This window comes from Diplotaxodon limnothrissa, linkage group LG19 (genome assembly GCF_057381915.1).
Source record: "Diplotaxodon limnothrissa isolate DT_005_m linkage group LG19, D_limnothrissa_male_GT1.1, whole genome shotgun sequence".
Taxonomy (NCBI): Eukaryota; Metazoa; Chordata; class Actinopteri; order Cichliformes; family Cichlidae; genus Diplotaxodon; species Diplotaxodon limnothrissa.
The window spans coordinates 4,430,847-4,457,032 of NC_140614.1; the positions used below are offsets into that span (position 1 = coordinate 4,430,847).

Genomic DNA, 26,186 nt, shown 5'->3' on the forward strand with positions numbered 1-26,186 from the left:
CAATGAAAGATTAGGTTTTTGTTCTCTCCTAATGCTGTAACAACTCCTAGCTTCAACACAGAGACTATAGCTTTGTGCCTCTGAGAAAAATGATTTAAAGAAAGAAGTAGTGGGACTTTTAGAACTAATTAAATTATAATGTTTTGTTTAAAAGGTACTGTGTTGGAACATTAATAACTCGAATTTCCTTTTAGAAGCTCATTAAAGAGGGAAAATTGTGAAAAGCATTGCTAGATCTTTAACCTTGTTCAGGCTGAATATGCTATAACTCAAAACTCTCCTCTCCTGCAGGTGTCAGACGGTGCTTTGCGCTGCTTTGCCTCACTGGCTGACCGGTTCACACGTCGTGGTGTAGACCCTGCCCCTTTAGCCAAACATGGCTTGACAGAGGAGCTGCTGTCCCGCATGGCGGCTGCTGGAGGGACAGTGTCAGGCCCCGCATCTTCCTGCAAGCCAGGCCGGCCTTCAGCAGGTGCAGGCCCCTCGGCTTCTGACTCGAAATTGAGCAACCAGGTGTCTACCATTGTCAGCCTGCTGTCAACACTCTGCAGGGGGTCTCCGCTAGTGACACATGTAGGTCAAAACACCTTGAATGAAGATGTATTTATTACTTTATTAAGTAAGAAGTCTGATCAACATTAAATGTTCTCTTTCTGGGTGTCCAGGACTTGTTGCGTTCAGCACTGCCCGATTCGATGGAGTCAGCGCTGGGAGGAGATGAGCGCTGTGTACTGGACACCATGCGGCTGGTTGACCTGCTGCTGGTGCTCCTGTTTGAGGGGCGAAAAGCGCTGCCAAAGTCCACAGCAGGGTCGACGGGCAGGATCCCAGGGCTGCGACGTCTGGACAGTTCTGGGGAGAGATCACACCGACAGCTCATCGACTGTATCCGTAGCAAGGACACAGATGCTCTCATCGATGCCATTGACACTGGAGGTGATGATGCAAACTAATAAATATTACAGAAGCCATGAGTCTGAGTGTTGATAGTTTGGAAAAATTTCATCACACTTCCTTTTAACTTTGTAATCATATCAGCTAGACTGTTATATATTTGCATATGTATTACAAAAAAAATAATAGAACTTGGTTTTAAAGTTGGCTTCAAAAGTGTAGGCTTTAAACGTATTGACAGGTTAAACTTCAGTGAAATTAGGTAGAAAACAGGTGGTGTTTTGCTGAAGGTTGTTTGTGTGTGTGTGTGTGCGTTATCGGTAATAATGGAATGTTGTTTTGTAGCATTTGAGGTGAACTTTATGGATGATGTCGGACAGACGCTGCTCAACTGGGCTTCAGCTTTCGGCACGCAAGAAATGGTAACGATAAAACTTGCCATTTAATCTGGACTAAATTAACTGAAGAACATCTAACTGACAATGATATTAGTTTTTCAGTTTAATACTATTACAAATTGTTATCCGTGTATTATTTAATTTCAGTTTCACCAACTGTCTGTTGTTGTAGGTTGAGTTTCTTTGTGAGAGAGGAGCAGATGTCAATAGAGGTCAGAGGTCATCGTCACTGCACTATGCTGCCTGTTTTGGACGCCCGCAAGTAGCCAAGGTAACACACGAAAGCTAAGGATGAAATGCACGTTTAGTCCTGCAGTAGTCCAGTTTCTGAAACATTTTTTTTTCTGGAGTAATGTGTTTTGTTGACTGATTTTAATTTTTTTTTTTTTTTTTTTGCGCATTGCTTCCTTTGTAATGTGTGTGTGCAGACTCTCCTGCGTCATGGGGCCAACCCTGACCTGAGGGATGAGGATGGAAAAACACCTCTGGACAAGGCTAGGGAGAGGGGACACAGTGAAGTTGTAGCTATACTGCAGTCTCCTGGTAAGTAAACCAGGTCTATGCAAGACCACTACTGCTATTGCTGGTTCCGCTGCTATATCATTTCATTGTAACGTGCCTTTTCTGTCTCTGACTTGTGTTAATTTTGCACTTTTGCCTTTCTTATGCCAAAAACTGAAGTTTCCTTGCAATGTCTAAAAAAAAAAAAAACTGAAATTAACCCAATTAACCAGGCCCTTTGCACCTACAGTAGATGTGCTTTATGCTTACCTGCACTTGGTTTTGCTGACAGAGAGTGATGCACAAATGTCTATCGGTCTCGAAAGGCAAACAATCTGTGTGTTTCAGGAGACTGGATGTGTCCAGTGAACAAGAGTGATGACAAGAAGAAGAAAGATCTTAACAAAGAGGAGGAGGAGGGCAGTGAACCCAAAGGAGACCCAGAAATGGCTCCTATCTACCTAAAGAGACTTCTGCCTGTTTTTGCACAAACATTTCAGCATACCATGCTGCCTTCTATTAGGTAAATGACAGTGTCTAAGCACTCTGCAGCAGCCATTCATTCACCTTAATTTACCATTGTTTACTAGGCTACATCAGATAAACTTTAAATATTGTCGAATTTACATGAGTTAATCGAATCATATTACATTGTGTTCTTTCTGTTCTGAATCAAACTTCACTACTATGTCCAGTGCAAATCTTAATTAAAGGAGCAGAAGTGGACATAAAAGGAACTGCTGTCTATAATTAAAACCAGGCTGGGAGTTCTCACTAGAAAAATGAAGTTGCATGTTTCTATTTTGATGGTTTTCAGGAAAGCTAGTCTGGCTTTGATCAGGAAAATGGTTCACTATAGCAGCGAAGTGCTGCTGAAGGAGGTGTGTGACAGCGAGGCGGGACATAACTTGCCCACGGTGCTGGTGGAGATCACAGCTACTGTCCTCGATCAAGAGGTACAAACACTCAAATACACAGACACAGACATCCTTTTGGGTCTTATTTGTCAAACCTTCCAAAACCCAGAATCTTAGCAGGACATACCTAGTTGGAATAGATCAAATTTTAGCCCAACAGAGAATGAACACTAGCTTAAGCAGATGCTTAATTAAATTAATTAATTACAATTATTCAAACGCTGCCGTGTATATACTACAAAGGCCGAAAGGTGATGATCACATTGACTTACATGGTTTTGGGTGCTTGAGTGCCACACAGCACAGTGGTCCAGTGGTGAGCATTTCTCCTTCAGCTGATTAAGGCTGTGTGAATTTTCTCAACGAAGCTGGGCTACCTCCCACAGTTAATTACATGTTATGTTAACTAACTCTAAGTTTTAAATCCTTTTCGGCTACACCATAGATCTGGAGGTTATTTTTTTCCATCACAGTTCTTCAAGTCCGCTATCTTATCCTGCATTTCAATGTTCTGTTTCAGCAGTGTATGTTTCATTTACCAGCAGTCTGATTCCAAATCTGTTGTCCATGTTTGCGTTTTTGAACAGGGAAAGGTTTTCCTTTGTAGTTTTTATTTAATTTAATTTAATTTTTTGTAATGTATATTCACTAATGTGGCATCCCAGATCTTGTTCAAAGTCTCTCAACTCTTTATAAAGTAGTGTCACATTTCTGAGCAGTGTGTTATGGTTAACGCAGCTTCTTCCCCACTCTAGACAGCCTGAGGAAATAGAGATGCAAAGATGTGCAACACAGGGATGATAAAGACTAAGGAACCACTTTAGTGTTTTGACCACAAGACATGATGTTTTACCTGAGGTTGATCTTCTTAAAAAAAACAAAAAAACCCAACATTTTTCACCATGATGTCGTACTGTTATGTGACAGTCTAAGCATGCCTACACACTACATGTATTTTAGCCAGACACATATGTCCTAAATCTTTTTTCTTCTTTTAAGGAGGGATATGATAAAATGTTTTCTTGCTTTCTCTCTCTCCCTGTGTCAGGACGATGACGACGGTCACCTTCTGGCTCTGCAGATCATAAGGGATCTGGTGGATAAGGGTGGAGATGTTTTCCTTGACCAGCTGGCTCGACTAGGCGTCATCAACAAGGTGTCGACTTTGGCTGGACCAGCATCTGATGATGAGAACGAGGATGAAGCAAAACCTGAGAAGGTATACACCGAGAGGACGATGAGATGAAGCTTAAGATTTAGTCTTCAGTATGTGTATATCATATATACACATTTTTCTCGCAGGAGGAAGAGGTGCAGGAGGATGCTAGGGAGATCCAGCAGGGGAAGCCATACCACTGGAGGGACTGGTCCATCATCAGAGGCAGGGACTGTCTCTACATCTGGTCTGACGCTGCTGCCCTTGAGCTCTCCAATGGCTCCAATGGCTGGTTCAGGTTCATCCTGGATGGGAAGCTAGCCACCATGTACTCCAGCGGAAGTCCAGAAGGGGGATCGGACAGCTCCGGTATGAGTTAACATGCTTATAATGCACTTGCATATCTGTCATTTTGTTCTGCTGACAATGGTCCATCTCTTTTGGGCTGCAGAGTCTCGCAGCGAGTTCTTGGAGAAGCTACAGCGGGCACGGAGTCAGGTGAAGCCAGTAACAGCCAGTCAGCCCATCTTGTCCAGTGTTGGCCCCACCAAGCTGACCGTAGGGAACTGGTCTCTGACCTGCCTGAAGGATGGAGAGATTGCTATCCACAACTCAGATGGGCAGCAGGCCACCATCCTGAAGGAAGACCTGCCTGGCTTTGTCTTTGAGTCTAACAGAGGAACCAAGCACTCTTTCACAGCAGAAACATCCTTGGGTGAGTCTCATTGTCTAATAAGCAAAATGTATACAGGTAAGCTATCAAACAAAGGAAAATATTCTTCCCGTTGAAATTTACAAACGTGTTCAGCAGCGTTGTTAAATGTCTCATTTTCGTGTGTCTTTGTGTGTGTTCGCATGTGCCTGAGTAGGCTCAGAGTTTGTGACTGGTTGGACGGGGAAGCGAGGCAGGAAATTAAAGTCAAAACTGGAGAAGACAAAGCAGAAGGTGAAAAGTATGGCAAGAGAGCTATATGATGATCATTTCAAAGCTGTAGAAAGCATGCCCAGAGGAGTGGTGGTTACTCTCCGGAACATTTCAACACAGCTGGAGTCTGCTTGGGAGCTGCACACCAACAGACAGGTACACAAGTACACATTAGTAGACAGACTCTCATTGGATTGCAATAATAAACAGTAATGTAAATGCTTACATGCTTATGACTTATATTGTTAACAGTGTATTGAAGGGGAGAACACATGGAGGGACCTGATGAAAACGGCTCTGGAAAACCTGATTGTAGTTTTGAAGGATGAAAACACGATTTCTCCGTATGAGATGTGTAGCAGTGGCTTGGTCCAGGCTCTGTTTACAGTCCTTAACAATGTGAGCTAATTCTAAATCTCTCATTCATCTGATTATTTATTCTTTATTGAAATATTCTAAGGTACTGGTTTTCAAATAAAGGCCTTAATTAGTATATTTTATATTTTGTTATATAAAAAAAAAAAAAAATATATATATATATATATATATATATATATATATATATATATATATATATATATATATATATATATATATATATATATATATATATATATACACACACACACACAGAAAAAAATTTATTTACAAGTTAATACTGCGTATCTACTTCTTGTGTGGGTCCAGTTACAGTTGATGTGGCTGGATGTGTAGATGATAGATCTGTATTAGTTGCATGGTGCTGTCGTGTCAATATCTGAGGAATGTTTTTGAATTCATGCTAGTTCTAGAGGTGAAGGGGGACCACCCCTGTCCTTAAAGATGAAAATTTGACATGTCTTATGCTTCTGTGTAGAGTGTGGAACTGGACCTGAAACATGATTGTAAGCCTTTAATGGAAAGAATCAATGTCTTTAAGGCGGCTTTCAGCGAGAATGAAGATGATGAAAGGTAATGTCATGCTCATATTCTGAATTCGATAAATGAAAACAAAGCACTCTTATGCATAATGATTTATAGGACAGTATACTTGTTGTTTGTTCAAACAGAGACAAGGAAAAGAAAGATGGACATAAATGAGGACATTTCTACATGAAGTAGACCCAAAAAATTTGATTTAAAGAGAAAAGATATACAGAGAATGACAAAGGGCAGACAAAGTTAGTCAGAATGACAACTAAAAAAGTGATAGCTTAGTCACACTAGAGTACAAATAGGATGGCAACCTCCCTCGGACTAGGACAAAGTCTGTGGTTGCCTGGTGATCACGAGAACAATTACAAGTAGTTGAGGTAACCAGCTGGTTGCCCAGAGGTTGAGGGTGTTGACTGCTCAATCACTTCTGATTGTAAGGCAATCACAAGCTTTACTAAACGCATAAACGCAGACAGTCGGGGTTGGTCTGCACTGAGCAGTCCCTGTCTTTGCAAGCAGGGAGTGCCTGCTGGTTGCATTCTGGTTATTAGGGCTGTCACGATTTGTCGACTAGTCACGATTATGTCTACTATCAAAATCGGCAACGACAAATTTAATAAATTTAAGATCCCGAAAGACGCAGGTATAAGCAGTAGGATTTAAGAGTGTAATAACGGACTGAAACAGAAGATGGCGGAGCAGCAATCTCCAGTCTTATAGCTGTATACAAATTCAGGGGCCATATCCTTTGGCGGTTGCATTTGTAGGCCGATTATGTTACAGCGACGGGACCAAATGCGTCCTTCATTTCCCCAGATTTCAAGGATGGGTCGGGTGTATCCTTCGTGCCCCAACCTATCCCGGGATTCATAGTGCGGCCCAGCCAATTTCAGTTTCCAACAATGGCGGCAGCTACTTAGTTTTAATATTACTCTTATGACTGTTCCTGGGTCACAAAATAAACTTTTAACATATTTTCAGGTGAGAAGGTAACTGTGTAAACTTCAAATATCTGCAAAAGTGCTCCGACGTTTTCTGAGACCTCTCTTACCCAACAGCTCAAGGCTCACTAGATCTGGCAAGAACACCGGACTCCCGGCACATCGTTTTCAAACACCCCGCGAGCTTTCGCTACTCAGTTTAAACATGATATATAAGTCACTTAGATAACTTTTAAAAATTTTATTGTTTGTTTTTTTTCAGTGTTTTATTTGTTCCTGTTTGGCTGAGATTAAAGTTACAGTTTTTACACAGCTGAATAAATGTCGAACAGAAAACTGATTAAACAGAAGTGTGAGATGGTAGAGATTTTACTCCAATGTCCTGTTAAATTTTAGGGAGCAAAGAGCAGACGACTGAGTTTAATAAACTATCATCTTTCTTTATTTTTAGTTAGCACAGACCTTAAAAAAAAAAAAAAAAAAAATATATATATATATATATATATATATGACCAGATGCATGCTGATGGAATAAGCTGTATGTTTTACATCCAATGGATGCATGATCTGATTAGTTGACTATTCGCAAAAATAATAGGTGACTAGTTGACTATCAAAATAATCGTTTGTGGAAGCCCTACTGGTTATATTCCCATATCGAAGCGAGCTTGCCAAGCATTTGTTATTTTGCAGTTATATAGCCATCAGGCTGCAACTATGTCACTATTTCTGGAGGATTTTGTGTTTCAGATTTGAGAAATTTACCCAACTCTAAATGTGTACATTTTTTAAAGCAAAAATGACAAATGCAGTGAAATCCCGAGTTCATTACACACAGTTGCTGTAATTTTGTTTGCGCTGTAGTCTCCAGCCTAGTTTGACTGAAATATAAAATCATTATGAAGAACTGAAGGATCCTTTAGTCTCCTTAGTTATCACTTGGATTCTACTTGGTCACATAGCACTGTCGAAGATGTTTAAACTGCCTATGTTTTGTTTGAACTGATTAAAGTTGATAAATGATTCTGTGTGTGTGTTTAGCCGACCAGCTGTTGCCTTAATCCGTAAACTGATAGCTGTCCTGGAGTCAATAGAACGCCTACCTCTGCACCTGTACGACACTCCGGGATCCTCATACAACCTGCAGGTGAGTCAACGTGTGTTCAAGGTCCTGGTGTGTTATTTGGAGAAGCTCTCAGTAATGTTGCTTGCCATAATCACAGCCTGTGATAAAATATGTTTCTGTGCTTTAGATTCTTACACGGAGATTGCGGTTCCGGCTGGAGCGAGCGCCGGGAGAGACGGCCCTGATCGACCGGACAGGTCGTATGTTGAAGATGGAACCACTTGCAACTGTGGAGTCTCTGGAGCAGTACCTGCTGAAGATGGTGAGGAGACACTAAAAATGCATTCAACCAAAATACAGCTAGGAAATACTTGGACAGTGCGGGGGAAAAAAAATCACATTTTTGGTACTCTAAGTCAAGTTTATTTATGGCCGTTCACAGACAGCATGCCCAAGTCTGACTTTCGTTAAATCTTTTTTTCATAAGAAAAAAAGATTTTTTTATGAAAAAAAAATCTTTTTCATATTTTTTTTCTTTCTTATGAAAAAGAACCAAAGCATGAAAAAGAACCCCCAACCCCTTTGGGAACCAATGTGTTTTGATCTTACTTTTTTGTTGTGTATCAACCTGATTCCAGATGATTTTTGACTTCCCTTCCTCTCTTCCTCTTTGGCCTCTTCTTCCTCTAGGTGGCAAAGCAGTGGTACGACTTCGAGCGCTCATCCTTTGTCTTTGTGCGGAAGCTGAGGGAAGGGCAGACCTTCACTTTCAGGCACCAACACGATTTTGATGAAAATGGTATCATCTATTGGGTCGGAACAAACGCCAAGTAAGAGCAACTTCAGCTAGCTATAAATTTAACATGAGTCTTAGTGATCGCTGATTTGCATAAATGATTTGCATCTTGCACTGCAGGTATAAATTTAATGTTATCAAATTTGTGGTTATATCATGTCAAACTAGTGTTCCTCTTACATTTTATTCAGCATACACATTTTAGAAAGAAATTAGCAGATTTTAAAATGGTTTATGTTACTGTCTTGATAGCTTGCTCAATCATCCAAATAAAGAAATCCTAGAAAGTTGATTCTGTTCATCTAGACCTAGCTTTTTCAGTATGAGAAACGTTTCGTCTACATGCACACTAGTCCGGATAAATTTGAAAACGGCATTTTCGTCTGAAAACGCTCCACGTCCACACTAGCGTTTTCAGAGAGTTGTGCGTCCACATTGAAACGGCCGAAAACGCTTACTTTCCAGTACTGCGCATGCGTGAAGCGCAAGAAGATTTGACCTACCTCATTTCTGTCTGCCGTTTATTTACTTTCCGGCTCGTTGAAACGTCGCGGCAAAAGGTCGAGGAAAAGCACCGAGTTTTTTAAATGGACTAACAATGAGGTGGAGTTGTTGCTGCGAGTAACACAAAAGTACAAAGTTGCCAAAGCGAGTGAGAATTAAATAATTTAAAGAAAAGCTATCTGGAGCATGTACAGACTGATATTAAATCTTTAATAGGGCTGCCAAAATTTAGAGCAAACAAAACAACTGCTGTTTAATTGGTCACATGACTGCATCACATGACAAAAATGCGCCATTGTTTTAGAAAGTCTGCGTTTTGGAGTGTCCACACTGCGACGGGACAGCTCCGTTTCGAAATGTATGCATCTTCGAGAGCGTTTTCAAAACGCTGTGTTTTTCCTTGGGGAAAACGCCGTCTCAGTGTGGACGGGAGGCTAAAACGGAGAGAAAACGATGGGTTTTCAAACAAAAACGCATAAGTGTGGACGTAGCCTAAGTGACTTCTTCAGTCTCAGCTGACTGCAGGTTCCCCCACACTTATAGGGCTTTGGAGTTGATGTCACGCCGCAGCCACAAATCAAAACATACACACTGTGTTGGAAGCAGAACCATGCTTAAAATCAGCACAAAAGACAAAGGGATGTATCGCGATCGATTGCGCCCAGACGCCAAGAGACGGTACTTGGAAAAAATAGCGTGCATCTGTAATGTTGACCCGTATGAAATAAGGCAGTGGAGTGGAAACCCAGACAGCCTACCGCCGTTGTCCTATTCCGATATTTTCGTGTACCTTGTCCATTGAGTCAGCGTTGGCCGTTTTTAAGCCTCCACGTTGTGAGTATGTTGACCATATGACCAAGATACAGCTAGAGGTTGCACACAACATTGACTTCTCCTCCGGAGCTGCCCCCCAAATTGCTCTAGATGAACGATTCACGATTGATGCCAGCTGTGCGTTGCCATGTAAATAGTTTGCATTTCACGTGTACCTGCACATGTACTTGCTAAGTACATGTGAACAGGTCTTGAATAAAAAAATAAACGTACTTTTCATTTCTGTTTTATTGAAACCACTTGACAGAAAGTACAATTATTTACAATGAACTGTACATGCAACACAGCAGTTTTATGAATATTCAACAACAGCAAGTTTCATTTGGCCCTGGTTTGACGACCACACTGGGGCACATATTCACCAAAACACAGCACACCTTAACATTCCTATCAAGCAGTGTCGTGTCTTCACCCTCACATAATATAAGTAACTCCCGTCCACAGCCTCCGTGACATGGTGATTTTGTTGTTGGTCTTCTGTCAGATCTTCATCTATTACTTCTGCACTGGGCACACCTTCATACTCTGCAGCTGCATAATGAAAGCATGTAAAATAAAATTAGTGCATACACATAAGGTAAATGTACACCAGTATTCCAGGTGCGTGATTCATCTGAAGTTTATGTGCAGATTAGCGTACAATGAGCACAATTTTGTATGTTTTTGGGGTGGGGGTTACCTCCGATGGGTGCTCTTTTTCGCTTTCGTTGCACTCGCCTTGCGTGCCGGTCCGAGTCTCACCGCTGCAATCCAAGCCTGGCGTCTTCGTTTAGTAATATCGGATACATGAGATCCCTCCCGTTGCCTCCAGGAGGGGAAACGATGAAAAGAGAGCCCATTTCCAGCTTCTTGCCTTCCCTATCGTGTGATCTAACGTTGCAACCAACAACACAGTACGTACGAACCATAGCTGACGCTTCCGTGTGCTCTGTTTGGCCTACTGTCATGGTGGGAGGGGGCGCTCCAAAGCCCTATAGACGGTACATTTGCATAATGACTGATATTAGCACCACTGACTAACAGTGGGCCATCAGGTCAGACTGAAGGAAGTCACTTGGATGAGTAATGAAATGTTTCTCCCAATGAAAACTCTACGTCCAGATAAACAGAATCAAGTTTCTAGGGTTTGTGATCATTTTTCTGTATACTTGCAATCAATGTAAAATGCTATATTTCACACTTTTCTGTTCAGTCCTTCGGTTCTTTTAAAAAGTAATGCAACGTTTTAGATGTTTACATTTAGAGCTAGGGGAGCTTTAGTGGAGTTTTGTTTTTGTTTTCTTTCCCAGTAAACCAATATTTTTTTTTCTTCAGGACTGCCTATGAGTGGGTGAACCCCGCAGCTTATGGCCTAGTGGTGGTGACCTCTTCAGAGGGCCGGAATCTCCCCTACGGGAGACTGGAAGACATTCTCAGTCGGGATAGCTCTGCTCTGAATTGCCACACGAATGACGACAAGAATGCCTGGTTTGCTATCGACCTCGGCCTGTGGGTCATTCCCTCAGCATACACTCTGAGGCATGCCAGGTAATAAGATGGGCGCATCATATGATGTAACACATATATCTAGATGGTAATATAGAATCTGAAATATCATGAAGGTGCTATTTACTCTCCAGATCTAACTTTGGTTTATCTAGGAATGTTGGGTGTTGGCAACGTCTGATTGCCTCTAACTGGCGTAAATTATCCTAAGCTAATCAGTTTAGATGCAAGATATTCAGTTAGGTGTTTACTTGTGTCTGGCACCAGATTACAAGTGTAAAAACTGAGCCAAATCTTGAGCTACACAAGGCGGCTAAAAACGTAATCCAGGCTAAAAAAAACCCCCAACAAATGGCTGGGTAAATTGTAGTTTTTGTCACTGCCACGGCATTAATGCACAAGTAGATCTGAATGTAATTACAGTTGTGTACTCTAAGAGATTACATTTTCTTTTATCTTTTCTTATGCCTTGATGGCAGTTTCAACATTACTCTTTCAGGCATTCACTAGTATCAGTGCAACATTAAAATCTATAAACTAGGTCCAGAATAATGACTTGAATTTGAGCAATCTAAAAAAAATGTTAAAAAAAAAAATCTATGCAGGGTCCTCTGTGAAGTACACAGAAGATCTACACATAGTTCAAAGGTTATTCATGATGGTGCCATATATGTGCAAGTTATCCATGCCAAAATCACCCCGTGTATAGTATATATTTGTTTTGGAGTACAGATAAAGCCATTTTTAGAAAAAAAGGCCCTGCTAATTTCAGCAAGTTATTGCCAAAAAGCCATTTACATGCAATTCTAATTATGGCTTTGTAGCAAGAGTCTGTCTGCTAACCCACTAAGTATTTGCTGTGATAAAATCAATAAAAAGTCTTCAAGCAAGAAACTAAGCATACCAATTAGTAATCTTAACAGAGGAGTTGATGAAACCTTGTGAGAAACATGCTCCTGTCCCTTAATTTTTTCTAACATACTGGCATCAATATCGCCATCATCATCGTTTTTCATGATTATGTCGTATAGAAAAATAAAACGTTGTCTGCCAGTTATTACCTCACGTTGTAGTGTAGAAACTACTGAAGACATCAGGAAATAAAACCAATATACCACCTGACCAAGTTGTGTGGTAACAATTCTACACCTCTTGGGGGTTTAACGGCAGCTGGCATCCTTGTACACGCAGTGCTGCCATCTTCTGTTTCAGTCCGTTATTACACTCTTAAATGCTACTACTTATTCCTGCGTCTTTTGGGATCTTACAAAGCTTCAAACGACACGTCGACTATTAAATTGGTCGTCGACGATTTTAATAGTGGCAGCCCTAAACAGAATGACACAATGAGACATTATTGAATAGAATGGGCCTACCTCCTGAGAGATATTGGATGATAAATCTAATCCATTCCATGCAATAAAACACTGAAACTGCAGGGGGGAAGAAACAAGTAGACTTTAAGACATTATGCATCCTATAACTAACATACACAGATCCTGACAAATGGCAGATATGAAATTAGCATGTCTAATTTTTAAAATATTAATCCTCCTGCAGGGGTTATGGCCGCTCTGCGTTGAGGAACTGGGTCTTTCAGGTGTCCAAAGATGGTCAGAACTGGACGACTCTTTACACCCACGTAGATGACAGCAGCCTAAATGAACCCGGGTAAGACTTTTCTCTAAATTCATTTAAACTGCTGAATAACCAAAGTCCATAGATGGTTGAAATTTTATCTAACTGTTTTCACAGGTCGACAGCCACGTGGCCTCTGGACCCATCTAAAGAAGAGAAGCAGGGCTGGAGGCACATCAGAATTAAACAGATGGGAAAGAACGCCAGCGGCCAGACACACTATCTGTCACTATCTGGACTTGAGCTGTACGGCAATGTCACTGCAGTCTGTGAGGACCAGTTGGGTGAGAACTTTGCTTCAGTTGCAGTTTGCTTCTAGTGATTGACAACCAGAGGATTTTAGTTGTTGGTGTCATTTTTGAAAATTATGTCAGTAGCTTAACATTTTATGAACCTTATCTTAAAGCCTTGCATTACTGCTCCTCCTCTATCAGGGTTTGATTTGTTTTCTTTTGCTGTTTTGGCTTTTTGTCTAAGTAACTGTCAAATTGGTTAAATGTGAGATTTTAATTTGGCTGCCTCTTTGTCCTGCAGGTAAAGCTGTGAAGGAGGCAGAAGCAAACCTTCGCCGCCAGCGCCGCCTGTTTCGTTCTCAGGTGATGAAGTACATCGTACCAGGGGCACGGGTTGTTCGGGGCATCGACTGGAAGTGGCGCGACCAGGATGGAAACCCACCTGGAGAGGGCACCATTACTGGAGAGGCTCACAATGGTAAGCAAACACACAATACCAGATGAAAGAGAAAGTGATGAACAGAAAAGAAAAAACAACAACAATGCACCGTTTACCCAACAGCTGGTGGATCCCGGCTGGTTTAACTGCTGTAGTGCATTTTCCAAAATGTTTTGCAGGAGTCCAGGGCCTGTACTATGAAGCGGGCTCAACCTGTTATTTCTCCTGTGCGTTCGCATGAAAGGGGTGGCGATAATGTCTGACCAGTCTAAAAGGGAGGTTTCATGTGTCGAGTGACACCTGATGAATACAGTTAAGACACGCAGTGCTACCGTGAGCTATAAATTGCACAAAAAATGCCAGATGTAGCAAAATGATACATATTAAAACTCAAATATGCACTTAACTAATAACACTTAAAAAAAAATCAGAATGTTCAATAAACACTCCAGTTTCAAATAATTAGGATATTCTGGCAATTATTTCAGGCATCAGGCTTTACAGGGTTAGTGATTAGACAGGTATTCTTGATTTGTGTTCTGTGCTCTATGGCTGCAACTCCACCAGTGTAAGATGACTTAGAATTAGAATAAAGTACAACAAGATTTTACACATTTTCGAAATGGGTAAAACACTTAAACATACTTACGACATGCTGTAAAGGCATCAGTGAAAATGTGGCACAAAACCTTAGACCCTTCTTCTAGCAGCACACGTTGATAGTAGAAGCTGCTATTATCTGAGGACTTGATTGATCAGTGGATAGTGACTTTATACATGTTGATCTCCACCTTTGTGGTGCAGAAAACCCAGGATTAACCCTGAAGATACCTGGGTAAGATGAAATCCTGCTTTGTAGTACAGGCCTCAGCCCTGTTGTTTCTGTCTTCAGGAACTAAAATCTAAACCCTGGCTTCAGCCTCCCCACCCAGGTCTTTGTACTGTGTAAAATATGTTTTAACACAGCAGGTTACTGAACAACTGTGTTTACACTTTTCTCCCTGCTCCCTTCTTCACCTTGAGATGTCAGAAGGATGATGTGTCAGCGGTGTCTTTTTTTTCTTCTTGTATTTAGCTTCATGTTCACAAGGCACATGTCACTGGTTTAATTGATCTCCACAGGGGACTGTGGTTACAGTAAAAGGTAAACAGCCAAGTGGAATCTGCATTTAGGAAGTGTTCTGTAGATAAATACCTTTCAGTTTAAATCTGTCTGTGATAGGCTGTTAGAATGAAGGGTTGAGTGTGAATTGTTGAATCTAGGATAATTGGACAGCTCCCTGATTGTGGTAACTTATCTAATTGGCTAAAGTAGGTGAAACTTGCGCATGTACACATCATCAGTCAGTTTCCCTAACAAAAACTGACATGATGAAGCTGGCAAGTGAGTTATAACTTAATTAGTTTGTAATGTTTTTTTGTAACTTTAAGCAACAACATTATATCCAGCTGAGTGGTTTTTGAAAGGGCCAGATGGGGAGGAATGGTTAGTGTTGGAGTGGATAGATTGTGGAATGTCTAGTCATACTGAAAGAAATGGGCCCTTTTCTTTCTGTAAGGTGTGAAATTAGTGAAAAATGACATAAAAATTTTAGAGATAATTTTGTTTCAGGATTTCTGGAGTCTTCCCTTTTGGCTTCAAAACCAGAAATTGCAATTCTACAATTTAACCTGGAGAGTCAGATAAGGGCAAACATCCTCTCCTCCTCCTCCTCCTCCTTCTCTTCTTCTCCTGTTCTTTTCCTCCTCTTCCTTTCTCTTCCTATCCCATTTGTGCTTCTCACCTTTATTTTTTACCCAGATCTGATGCAATCTCAGTGAGCTGAACGAATGGATACACCACCAGCAGCTCCATTTTTTTCCCCATTTCTTTTTCTAAAAAAAAAAAATCATTACAAGCCAAGATGACTGTCATTATTTGAGTTTAATTCCTTTCATCTTTGATGCTTTGCATTTGCCAGAAGTATTTTCTACTTTTGCTTTGTCATTTTCTATGATCATGTCCATATTCTTCTCTCTTGTTGCTCCACCTGCACCCAGAACCCCACATTAGAAATTTAAACAGACAACATCAATGAGTGTGCTGTTCTTTAAAATCAAATGAAATGGCACCCTTATCGGGAATTACATGATATTTTTGCAATGTTATTTTATGTTCTGTACATTTTGTTTGTACAATACACAAAGGAAGGAACAAATGGGTTCAATAGGTTTATATTGCGTGAACTCTACTGAAGAAACATCACTTAAATATTTAGTATATTTATCAGCATAAAGTAAAAAACAGTACAGCAAATATTCACTTATTATTTATTATTTAGTTAATGTTAATTATTTATTTTTTTAAGTTTTATTTATTTATTTTTGAGGAATGTAGTTAAAACTGTTCAATCTGTCTTTAAAAAACTCTTGACCAAACCCAGAGCCAATGCTAGAGCTAGTGCTCTAAAGAGCCAGTACGTGGTTTGATTCAGTTTCCTGCCCATTATTCCTAGTTGTGACATGTAAATGATGACCCCACAGGACCAAGGAAGCAAACTGACAGAGCTTGGAGGAAATTTAACTGTTGTGGAGTGTAGCTCAGCAGATGCTTGGCTCTCAACTCCTAAAACTGCAACAACAACAAAAAAACAAAACAAACAAAACTGAAAACCATATGATGGCACATGTACTTGTCAGTGTTGATTTAAAAAGAATGATATATTAATGAAAATCTGTTTATCTATAGTTATTGGTTAGTTAAAATAATATCCCTTCCTCTTTAAAAATTGGTTATTTGGACACATTGTTGGATCTAAGATGGGAATGTGGTAGTCAGTTAACAACTCTTTTTATCAGGCAAAAGATGTTTTAACACCCACACCCACAAACCCCCCAAAACAAAACACTCAAGTATAGTAATTTTCTCTCACTATACTATTCTATATTTTCTCTCAGGCTAGTTAGTGCTTTGTTTCATTGTGACTCTAAAGCAATATTTCATGTAAAGTATTTGATCTGGCCCAGTGTGGAGCTGCTCTGACTGTAAGCTGCTTCTCTGCTGTCTACTTCTCTTACTGTCTCTCTTTCTCTGTCTCTCTCTCGGGTCTCTGACATCTATCCGTCCGTCTCCCTCCCATCTCTCTGTCCATCCAGGCTGGATTGATGTAACCTGGGATGCTGGCGGCTCTAACTCTTACCGTATGGGCGCTGAAGGGAAGTTTGACCTCAAGCTTGCTCCAGGGTACGACCCTGAGTCGCCTGCCACAGCGCCGTCACCCAAACCTGTCTCATCCACTGTTTCAGGCCCCGCCTCCACCACGGTGGGACCCTCTGTGACGCAGGCGGCGAGCGGCGGCGGTACCACCACCACCACCTCATCATCTTCCTCCTCCACATCGTCATCCTCGCTTCAGCAGTCATGGAGCAGTCTGGTTAAAAATAACTGTCCTGATAAGGGCGGGGCCTCATCGCTTGGGGGTGCCAGCTCCTCCAGCAGAAAGGGGAGCAGCAGCTCTGTCTGCAGTGTCGCCTCCTCCTCTGACATCAGCCTAAGTTCCTCCGCTGGTTTTCCAGGTGCAGGAGGTCTGCGACTGGAGAGAAGAACTGATGGGCTAGTGCTTGACCAAGGAACCGGGATAGGAGGAGTAATGGGAGGCGGGGTTGGCTCTGATGGACATCAGCAAGAGCCAATTGTCGTTCTGTCCTCTGCAGCAGAGGGCGGATCTGGTTCAGCATCCAGCTCAGGCACACTTACTGGTGATGCATCCACCACAGCAGATGAAACCAGAAACAAAGACTCATCCACAGCAATGGCCACCACTGACCCGGCAACAGCGATCTCCATGGGGCTAGTGAGCGTGAGCTCCCCTGATGTCAGCTCGGTGTCGGAGTCATCTAGCAAGGACACGCCTTCCCAGAGGCCTATGTGCTCGGTGGCTAATGCCCGGCTATCGGTCAGCTCCCTCTTGGCTGCCGGCGCTCCCATGAGCTCCAGTGCCAGCGTCCCTAATTTGTCATCTCGCGAGGCCAGCTTGATGGAGTCCTTCGTCCGCCGCGCACCCAACATGTCGCGCACCAATGCCACAAATAACATGAACCTGAGCCGCAGCAGCAGCGACAACAACACCAACACGCTGGGCAGAAACGTCATGAGTACTGCCAGTGAGTACAGCAGGATTACTGCACTAATACTACAATATTCTTACAACATACCATTAAAAGACTGGTATTACACCTCAGTCCACTATCACGGAACATCACGGGTACTGCCAGCAAGTAAATAACTTGAGTATTACAATCTAATTATCTTTTGAGTTGGAGCTGGGGCGTATGGCAACATTGTTCAGCTGAATGGTGATACATGGTGCATATAACTTATTAAATATTTGCCACAAAAGCAATATATGAGTCGTCACAGGCACCGATTCTGAAATGCACTGATCGGTATAAAATGCAAAAAACAAACTCATGGGTAATACTTCAAAACATTTTTTTTTTTTTTTGTCTGGACCTTCTTCAATTTTTAGTAATCTTGGTAAAATAATTTTCCATATTTCATTCTCATGTTTAAAATGTTAATCATTTCATTGTTTTAAAATTCAGGTCCACAGTTGGTGTGTTACCTAGAGTCGACGATAATAGAAACCACCACAGCAGTCAGCCCAACCACAGCCTACTGCTTTGAGAATAATCAGTGGCAGTACTTCTTCCACTAAAACGTTGCACAAAGTAGACCAGGAATTGCCTGTGAAGGTTCTCAGTCATCCAGGTCATCGTAGTCTAAGGAGCTTGGAAAGAAAAGTGTCTGGAGAAGAAGTTTCTCAGATGAGAGGTGAAATGTCTTCAAGCAACTTAAAGAAGTCCAGACGCTATTCTTTCCAAGCTCCTTAGACTACGTCTGGACTTCTTTAAGTTGCTTGAAGACGTTTCACCTCTCATCTGAGAAACTTCTTCTCCAGACGGTTTTATTTCCAAGCCCCTTACACTAGACCAGGAGTTTAAAAATCCTTTTCTCTCTCTCCCTTTTTTTTTTTTTTCTTTTATAAAAACATTTTTTTTATTTTTTCCTTCTAGTTAAGTGCACTTTCCATGAGTGTGGCATATGTGTTAATGTGTTAGTATGTCATTATCACAAATCAGCAAATTTATAGTAAAACATGCAACTGTAGCATTTACTTAATCCATTGTCCATTGCTGGACCGGCACTGGGTAACCCACCGTAGTGCATGAGAGAAACCTTAAAAAAATAAATTAAAAAAATAAATAAACTGGGTCAATATGGCATGTTTGTTAATACAGAGATACATATGTTATTGAGTTGAGTTATTCTTACACATCGGCCAGCATCTGGCCAATCCAGCACCTTTCACTGTTTATACCGTTACACCCCCCCCCCCCCCCCCAAAAAGAAAAAAAACCCCAAAAAAACCAAAACATCAGCCCATAAAAACAAAAAAACACCCTATGGTTGTGCCATCAGTTAACCCTTGGCGTGCCAGCTGTGGCACGTGTGCCCAGGTTTGCTGACCCCTGTACTAGATGAATAATGGAGTGGATTAGAGTTTTACACAAACTAATAATGACACTTAGTAACAAATAAAGTTCCCAAACTGGGTCAGTGAGGCGGAGACCACAGGATGTGTGTTTAGAATTGCTTTTAAAATTAGGAACGGATGCACTATTTACTCAGAGGGCACGATTCAGTAAGCTGAGTTTGCTGTTTGAATGGCTGTGTGAAGATGCTTGTTCTCAGCTTCAAATATTATCTCGTAGTATTTTTAAGTCCAAAGTTACTCAGACCACATGTGGAGGATCGTTCCTCTGGATCACTGGGTAAACCGCATGAGCTGCCTCCAGCCAATCAGCTGTTTCCAGTTAGATGACTGGAGCATAACGAGCTTCACCTGCTGCTTTGTTTCTTTGGTTTCTGACAAACTAACCACCATTTGTTTGTTTTTGTGTGTGTGTTTGTTTGCAGCTTCTCCTCTCATGGGTGCTCAGAGCTTTCCTAACCTCACCACCACTGGCACCACCTCCACCGTTACCATGTCCACCTCCATAGTAACCAGCAGCAATAATGTAGCCACAGCCACCACGGGTTTGTCGGTGGGCCAGTTACTAAGCAACACCCTTACAACCAGCCTGACGTCTACATCCAGCGAGAGCGACACGGGCCAGGAGGCCGAGTTCTCTCTCTATGGTTGGTGACCACACTCTCACTCACTCACTGAGCCTGCTTCAGCTAACTTGTGCTGCCTATTGTCTCTCATATAAGTCAGCACACTGGTTACCTGAACTGTGTAAAAGTTAGCAGATAGGAGCATAGAGCTTAGCCTTAATTTTATTTGTAAATATAACAGAAAAGAAAAACATAGAAATCATTTTCAGCTTGATGGTGAAAATCCCCTTGAAAATCTTAACAACTGGCATCTTGGAGACAGCTTGTTTCGCTCTCGTCCTGTGAGCCCTTACAATGCATATCTTGACGCAAATCTTTAAACCAAGTAGTTTTGCTTTTAAACATAATCATATATTTAAGCAAAGTTATTAAAGGCAAACGGTGACACTAACACTTGTTCCCAGGTTCACGATCACGTTACTACAGCGGTCCCCAACCCCCGGGCCTCGGACTGGTACCGGTCCGTGAGTCGTTTGGTACCGGGCCGCAAGAGTTGAGGCTCAGGTGTGAAATGTATGGTTTTCAGGGTTTTTTTTTTTCGGTTTTCAGCATTAGTTTGTTATCGTTTTTATCGTTAACTCAGTTTTCCTGGGTCTTTTCACGTGTGTTATGAATAAATCTTCTTTTTTTCGGTACCGGTACTAGTTTTATTTTGTTGTATTTATCCGCGACACCTTAAAGGCCGGTCCCTGAAAATATTGTCGGGCATAAACCGGTCCGTGGCGCAAAAAAGGTTGGGGACCGCTACGTTACTACCTCCCTGCTTGTGTGTGTACATGCTCTTTAGAACAAGTCATAACACCAGTTACATCTTTATAATAGAAAACGTGCAGAGATCATTAAAACACATAAACATTGATCATTTAAGACTGTCTTTGCATGTCTTTGTATAATATGTATAGTAACTGGTTGGATTTGGATAAACCGGACCAGAATTAACCAAACCTAAGCTCATGTTTCTAGAATTTATCAACATGTGTGCCAAGCGCCATCTTCCCCTCTTTCCCTTATTCTCAGTTGTTTAACCGACTTCATGTCCATCCGCTCATTTTCTCTCCCTTTAGACTTTCTGGACAGCTGCCGTGCCAACACACTGTTGGCTGAGCTGGACGATGAGGAGGACCTCCCAGAGCCTGATGACGATGATGACGAGAACGAAGATGACAATCAGGAGGATCAAGAGTATGAGGAGGTCCTGGTACGTAAATAGATCTGGGCTTATTTTAAAGATTTGGGTTTTTTCCCCCCGATGATTCAAAGATGATCTCTCGCTGTAGCTGTGGATGTTTTGTACAAAAGCCCTTCAGAGGGGTGACTATGTCACTGCTGTTCTGCAGGAAGAGGAGGAGTATGAGACCAAAGGAGGACGCAGGAGGACATGGGATGACGACTTTGTCCTAAAGAGGCAATTCTCTGCTCTGGTTCCTGCCTTTGACCCCCGACCAGGAAGAACCAATGTCCAGCAGACCACAGACCTGGAGATCCCTCCTCCAGGTAAAAAAAAATGCAAAGGAGGAAGTGTTTGCTCATGACAGGACTTTCAGCTAGTTTCTGTAAATGCTGTTGTTGGCATTTATTTGTTATTTTGTTAGTTGTCAAAGCTTTGACATCACGTGATAGTCCTGCAGCAATGCTAATATGATTTTATTTAAACAGTAATTAATATTAGAAAAATATTACTTCTAATGTCACATATCCTATTCTTCTGTGGCGTTTTAATGACACGGACTGGTGATCAGTTAAATGGCAGGTGCCTCCTGTTGTTTATCTGACCAACCACTGAACTAATAATTGCAGTACAGGAAATTAGTTTTAAGTTCATTTTTCATTTTGTTGAATAAAAGTTCTATGTTATGATGGACCCAACTGATTTGTTTTCTCAATGTAGCATATTCTGTTTAACACCTTGTTGATGTTAAAGGCTGAAACGGGTAGAGAGAGTATTTATGGATATTAATGGAGTAGTATAAATAGAAGATATTTAACCAAAAATACAAGTCAGGAAATGAGGACTGAAAGAATCCTTGAGGCTATAGAACTTGCACAGAAATTTTGACTACTGGTGTAGAAATCTTTTTCAGAGTTCAGTTGTTTATTTGAGATCTTAGTTAGATCTGAAATCATCATTCTTTCAAAGAAAAATAAACTCTTTTATGAAAGGTCTGCAGTGTAATGTTCCATCCATGTTTTTAAAAAGGGGTTTCTCTGTCTCCCTTGGTCCAGGGACTCCTCGATCCGAGGTTCAGGAGGAGGTGGAGTGTGCTCCCTCTCCTCACCTCGCTCTCACCCTTAAGGTAAGATAAATTACTTGGTGCTCAAATGAAATGTTTTTTTTTCCCTTAAAATAATTATTTCAGTTTAATCAGCAGAAGACTTTGAGTATATTTTGTAGGATACAGTCAGTTCCTTTCCCAGCTGTCATTGGTGATTCATCCACAGAATACTCTTTCTTTTGCCCAGTCTATCAGTCTGTCTGTGCGATCACAGGATGGTCACAATGTTTAAGCACGTTTGTATCCTCAGATTTTTGCAGTGCTGTGCAAAAATTGCCATGGTAGTTGATTTAACAAACAAACAAACAAACAAAAAATACCCTCATGTTGCATTTAAAATGAAAGTTAATTGGTACCAAAATAATTTTAGGAACATATTCAGTTTTATATCATTTATCCTTTTCCTTTATTGCGTGTATATTTTTGGAAAAGAGTTGTTGTATCTGTCCTGTCTGTGTGTTCAGGTGGCTGGGCTGGGTACAACCCGGGAGGTGGAGCTTCCTCTTACCAACTACAGGTCCACCATCTTCTTCTATGTCCAGCGGCTGCTGCAGCTCTCCTGCAACGGAGCTGTCAAGACGGATAAACTGAGGCGCATCTGGGAGCCCACGTACACGTAAGAGAGGAGACATCTGATGCAAACTTTACTGCATTTGACAGGTCTTGGACAATTGTTGACTTCTGTTTTTAATGCAGGATAATGTACAGAGAGCTGAAAGACTCTGATAAAGAGAAGGAGAGTGGAAAGATGGTGAGTCTGTCCAAGTTTTCTATTTATGTCTGACGGATGTCTGATGTCTCTTCATTGACCTCGGATCTGTTCCTCTTCACAGGAGTTTTGTGAACACAGCATTGGGGTCGGGGGCCGTTCTGGTGGCCTGAGCCCCAGTTCAGTTTCAGCCAATCAGAGCAGTGAGATTCTGGGCGGTGCCAGGGAGGTTGCGCAGGCGAAGGCAGGATGCAGCCAGAATGCCTGTGGAGTGGAGGATGTCCTGCAGCTACTGCGGATCCTCTACATCATCGGAGGAGACTCGGCTGCTAACACGCGCACGTTGCAGGAGGGTACGAAAACACTCAGTTGCACACTGGAACACACTGCTTTTATGCTACTGGGTCTAATGTACACGCGCATTTTCCTTAAATCTGTAGCATTTTTGGGGACTTTTGGGACTATAAAATACATGAAAACAAAACAGTTTATTCAACATTTCCACTTTAACCACATTAATGATTATATGTAGTACCTGCATTTGGAATGAAATTGGGTAAATGAGAACGGTGCGTTGGACAATCCTTAGGCAAATGAGAATTTTGCCTAAGGATTGTCTAAGAACAACGTGGACAATTAAGCTTAGCTTTAATTCAACAGACAAAAGAGCTAACTAGCAGCAGTGATCTAGCCTGACTTGGCAGAGGACTTCTTAGAGAAGTGACGAACGTAAGAACTGATGGAATACTGTGATGACAGAGGTGTATGGGTGCAGACAAGGCTGTACATATCTTATCACAGGTCATCAGGTGTGAATACGCTTCTACGGAATACGGAAACGTGACGGTGTAAAATCCTCGTACTATGGGTATTGTACTATGTCTGTTCCACATGCATGGCAGAAAGCAAGTAATACAACACAGCGTGATCTGACATCAGCCACTATAATCTGTCAGCCCCTAAGTGCAAACTTAGTGTGATATCCACTATCAGGTATTGTATCAATGTATGGTTAAAATATGACAAGTGTTTTAAGTGGTGAGTAGAATTAGAAAAATGTTATTTAAATGACGAGTGCATGACACAATGAGAATATGTGACAGTATGTGACAACTTTATCCCAAAGAAAAACAAAAATCTTCATTTAAAAAAAAAAAGTGTAACTGTCTTTTAGCTCTTTGACCTTTTCTTTAGCACAGTGCGTAAACATCAGAAAATGCTGATTGCCAATAAATACGTCAACAGAGCCAATGTTTGTCAATATCAGCTATAAATCCTCCTGCTAATTAACAGTGGTCAGCAGAGGCTACTGTGCATGATTCTCCATTGGCAATGCACTGGCTGTAGAGAGCTACAAACATCATGTCTGTTGCCAGATCGAGGATATAAAGGATTTAAAGCATATGGTACTGTGTGGGCCACTCTTACTCGTGCTCTTGTTGGTCGATCAACCAGCCATGGAGAAGAGTTGCTTAACATACAAAGAGTTCAGTTCATTTTTATTTCAAACACGCCTGGTGTGTCAAGAGACACTTTTTGCTCTTTTGTATTCTGACGTTTCTCCTGCTGCTTTAATTTATGATCGGGATACACTGTTAAACATCAAAGACTCAATGGAGATCTACTGTGACAGCTGGGACAGCTACAGAAAAACCTTTCCTCCTCCTCTGGAGTGTTCCGCACCTGACTGCGTGCTACTGTGCACAACCCGCGGCATTTACACCCTCAAGAGACGAAAAAGGGGAACGAGGGCCGGCGTCCAGGTGAAACGGAGAAGGTACCGGAGAATAGCTGCTTGGCTGTGGGGTGACTCTCGGTGCCTGCGACCAGTTCCTCTCCTGTCCTTTGTTGGGGATGTTACGCCGCCGCCTGGGACCCGAGCCCCATGGCTCGAAAGCAGTTTGCTCACTCTGTGTCCGTCATCCATTTTCCGTTTTGCTGGTGACAGCTACGTCTGCTCATCGATCAAGGTTTTTCCCAACTCTGGAGTCGCCGCCCTGCCCGGCAGGTCCACAGGTTTGCACAGGTGTTTAATTCAAGTACCGCTGCAGTCAGCTGTAGATTCCGCAGATAAACTGTCATCAATTCGGTTCGCCCTGCTTAACGTTCGCTCTATAACGAACAAATCATTTATTCTAAATGATCTTTTTATTAAAGAGTCTCTAGATTTTATGTGTCTGACTGAGACTTGGCAGCAAAATAAGGATTACGTCCACTTGAATGAAATCTGCCCGTCTGGCTGTTCTGTCATTGGAACTCCGCGTCTTTTAGGACGTGGTGGAGGACTTGCTGCTGTTTACCAGGACAAACTCATATGCAAACTGGTGACCTCGGACTTCTTTTCTTCATTTGAGTCACAGATGATGAAGGTCGGTTCTCTGAAAACCTTTTACTGTATTTTAATCTATTGACCTCCTGGACCTGCTGGGGTCTTTCTAACTGAATTTAACGACCTTCTGACATCGATCATTAAACTGGAGAAGGTTGTAATATTGGGAGACTTAAACCTTCATATTGATGACGCTTCCTGTAACACTGCTGCTGAGCTCATCACTATCACTGAGTCTTTTAACTTTAAGCAGCATGTTTCTGGCCCCACACATACGAAGGGCCACACTCTTGATCTTGTTTTCTTCCTGGGTTTAAATATACATGATGTATGTGTGGAAGATGTCCATGTGAGTGACCATAGTTGTATATTCTTTAATTTGTCATTTTACGTGGATCCTTCACCTCCTAAATTGATGATCCAAAGGCGGATTATAAACCAGGATGCTGCTAGAAGGTTTTCTGCCATGTTTGTCCCTCGCATGGCTCAAAATGATATGGATTCACTTATTTTGTCTTTTAACAATCAATGTAAATCTATTTTAGATACGGTGGCACCTCTGAAACTAAATGTTGTCCATTCTTCTTCAAATTTCTGTCCTTGGATAAATGAAAGTATTCGAAATTTTAGGAGATATTGTCGCAAATTAGAACGTTTATGGAAGGCTTCCAAGCTTGAGGTCCATAGGGTACATCTCAAGGAATCAATTTTCTCACTTAACGACATGATAAAAAATGCCAGAACGGAATATTTTGCTAATCTAATAGCTTCAAAAAAGAAAAATCCCAGAGTATTGTCTCTCCTGATATTCCTCATGTACCAGTCTATACTAAATCTGATTGTAATGACTTTTTAAACTATTTTGTTAATAAGGTTGCTGCTGTCAGGTCTAATATTTCTCCATCATCCTCTCAGTATCACACTGACACGTTGCTTACCTCTGATACCTGGTCCTCTTTTACTCCTGTTACCTTACAGGACATCAGTGCTCTGCTTGGTCGAATGAAACTGACTTCAAGCCACCTTGATGTACTTCCTCCATCATTTTTCATTAGTGTGTTTGATTCTATTGG

The 26,186-nt window shown here is 41.6% G+C and overlaps 1 protein-coding gene across 4 annotated transcripts in view; it reads left to right on the plus strand.

Annotated features, from left to right (window-relative positions):
• The window catches only part of hectd1 (HECT domain containing 1), a 46,598-nt gene that overhangs the window by 9,660 nt on the left and 10,752 nt on the right, over positions 1-26,186 (plus strand). The window contains exons 6-33 of one of the 4 annotated variants that reach the window (XM_085343515.1): positions 292-573; positions 666-936; positions 1,240-1,316; positions 1,465-1,563; positions 1,721-1,835; positions 2,142-2,316; positions 2,611-2,749; positions 3,759-3,929; positions 4,013-4,235; positions 4,318-4,581; positions 4,736-4,947; positions 5,044-5,190; positions 5,648-5,742; positions 7,689-7,794; positions 7,901-8,035; positions 8,404-8,543; positions 11,162-11,374; positions 12,893-13,003; positions 13,088-13,254; positions 13,505-13,681; positions 16,778-17,785; positions 19,602-19,823; positions 20,867-21,000; positions 21,140-21,296; positions 22,026-22,096; positions 22,540-22,691; positions 22,772-22,826; positions 22,909-23,137. In XM_085343515.1, coding sequence (XP_085199641.1) covers positions 292-573; positions 666-936; positions 1,240-1,316; positions 1,465-1,563; positions 1,721-1,835; positions 2,142-2,316; positions 2,611-2,749; positions 3,759-3,929; positions 4,013-4,235; positions 4,318-4,581; positions 4,736-4,947; positions 5,044-5,190; positions 5,648-5,742; positions 7,689-7,794; positions 7,901-8,035; positions 8,404-8,543; positions 11,162-11,374; positions 12,893-13,003; positions 13,088-13,254; positions 13,505-13,681; positions 16,778-17,785; positions 19,602-19,823; positions 20,867-21,000; positions 21,140-21,296; positions 22,026-22,096; positions 22,540-22,691; positions 22,772-22,826; positions 22,909-23,137 — 5,347 coding nt within the window. The remainder of the gene's footprint in view (positions 1-291; positions 574-665; positions 937-1,239; positions 1,317-1,464; positions 1,564-1,720; positions 1,836-2,141; positions 2,317-2,610; positions 2,750-3,758; positions 3,930-4,012; positions 4,236-4,317; positions 4,582-4,735; positions 4,948-5,043; positions 5,191-5,647; positions 5,743-7,688; positions 7,795-7,900; positions 8,036-8,403; positions 8,544-11,161; positions 11,375-12,892; positions 13,004-13,087; positions 13,255-13,504; positions 13,682-16,777; positions 17,786-19,601; positions 19,824-20,866; positions 21,001-21,139; positions 21,297-22,025; positions 22,097-22,539; positions 22,692-22,771; positions 22,827-22,908; positions 23,138-26,186) is intronic. The other 3 variants (XM_085343516.1, XM_085343517.1, XM_085343518.1) reach the window with 3 other exon arrangements.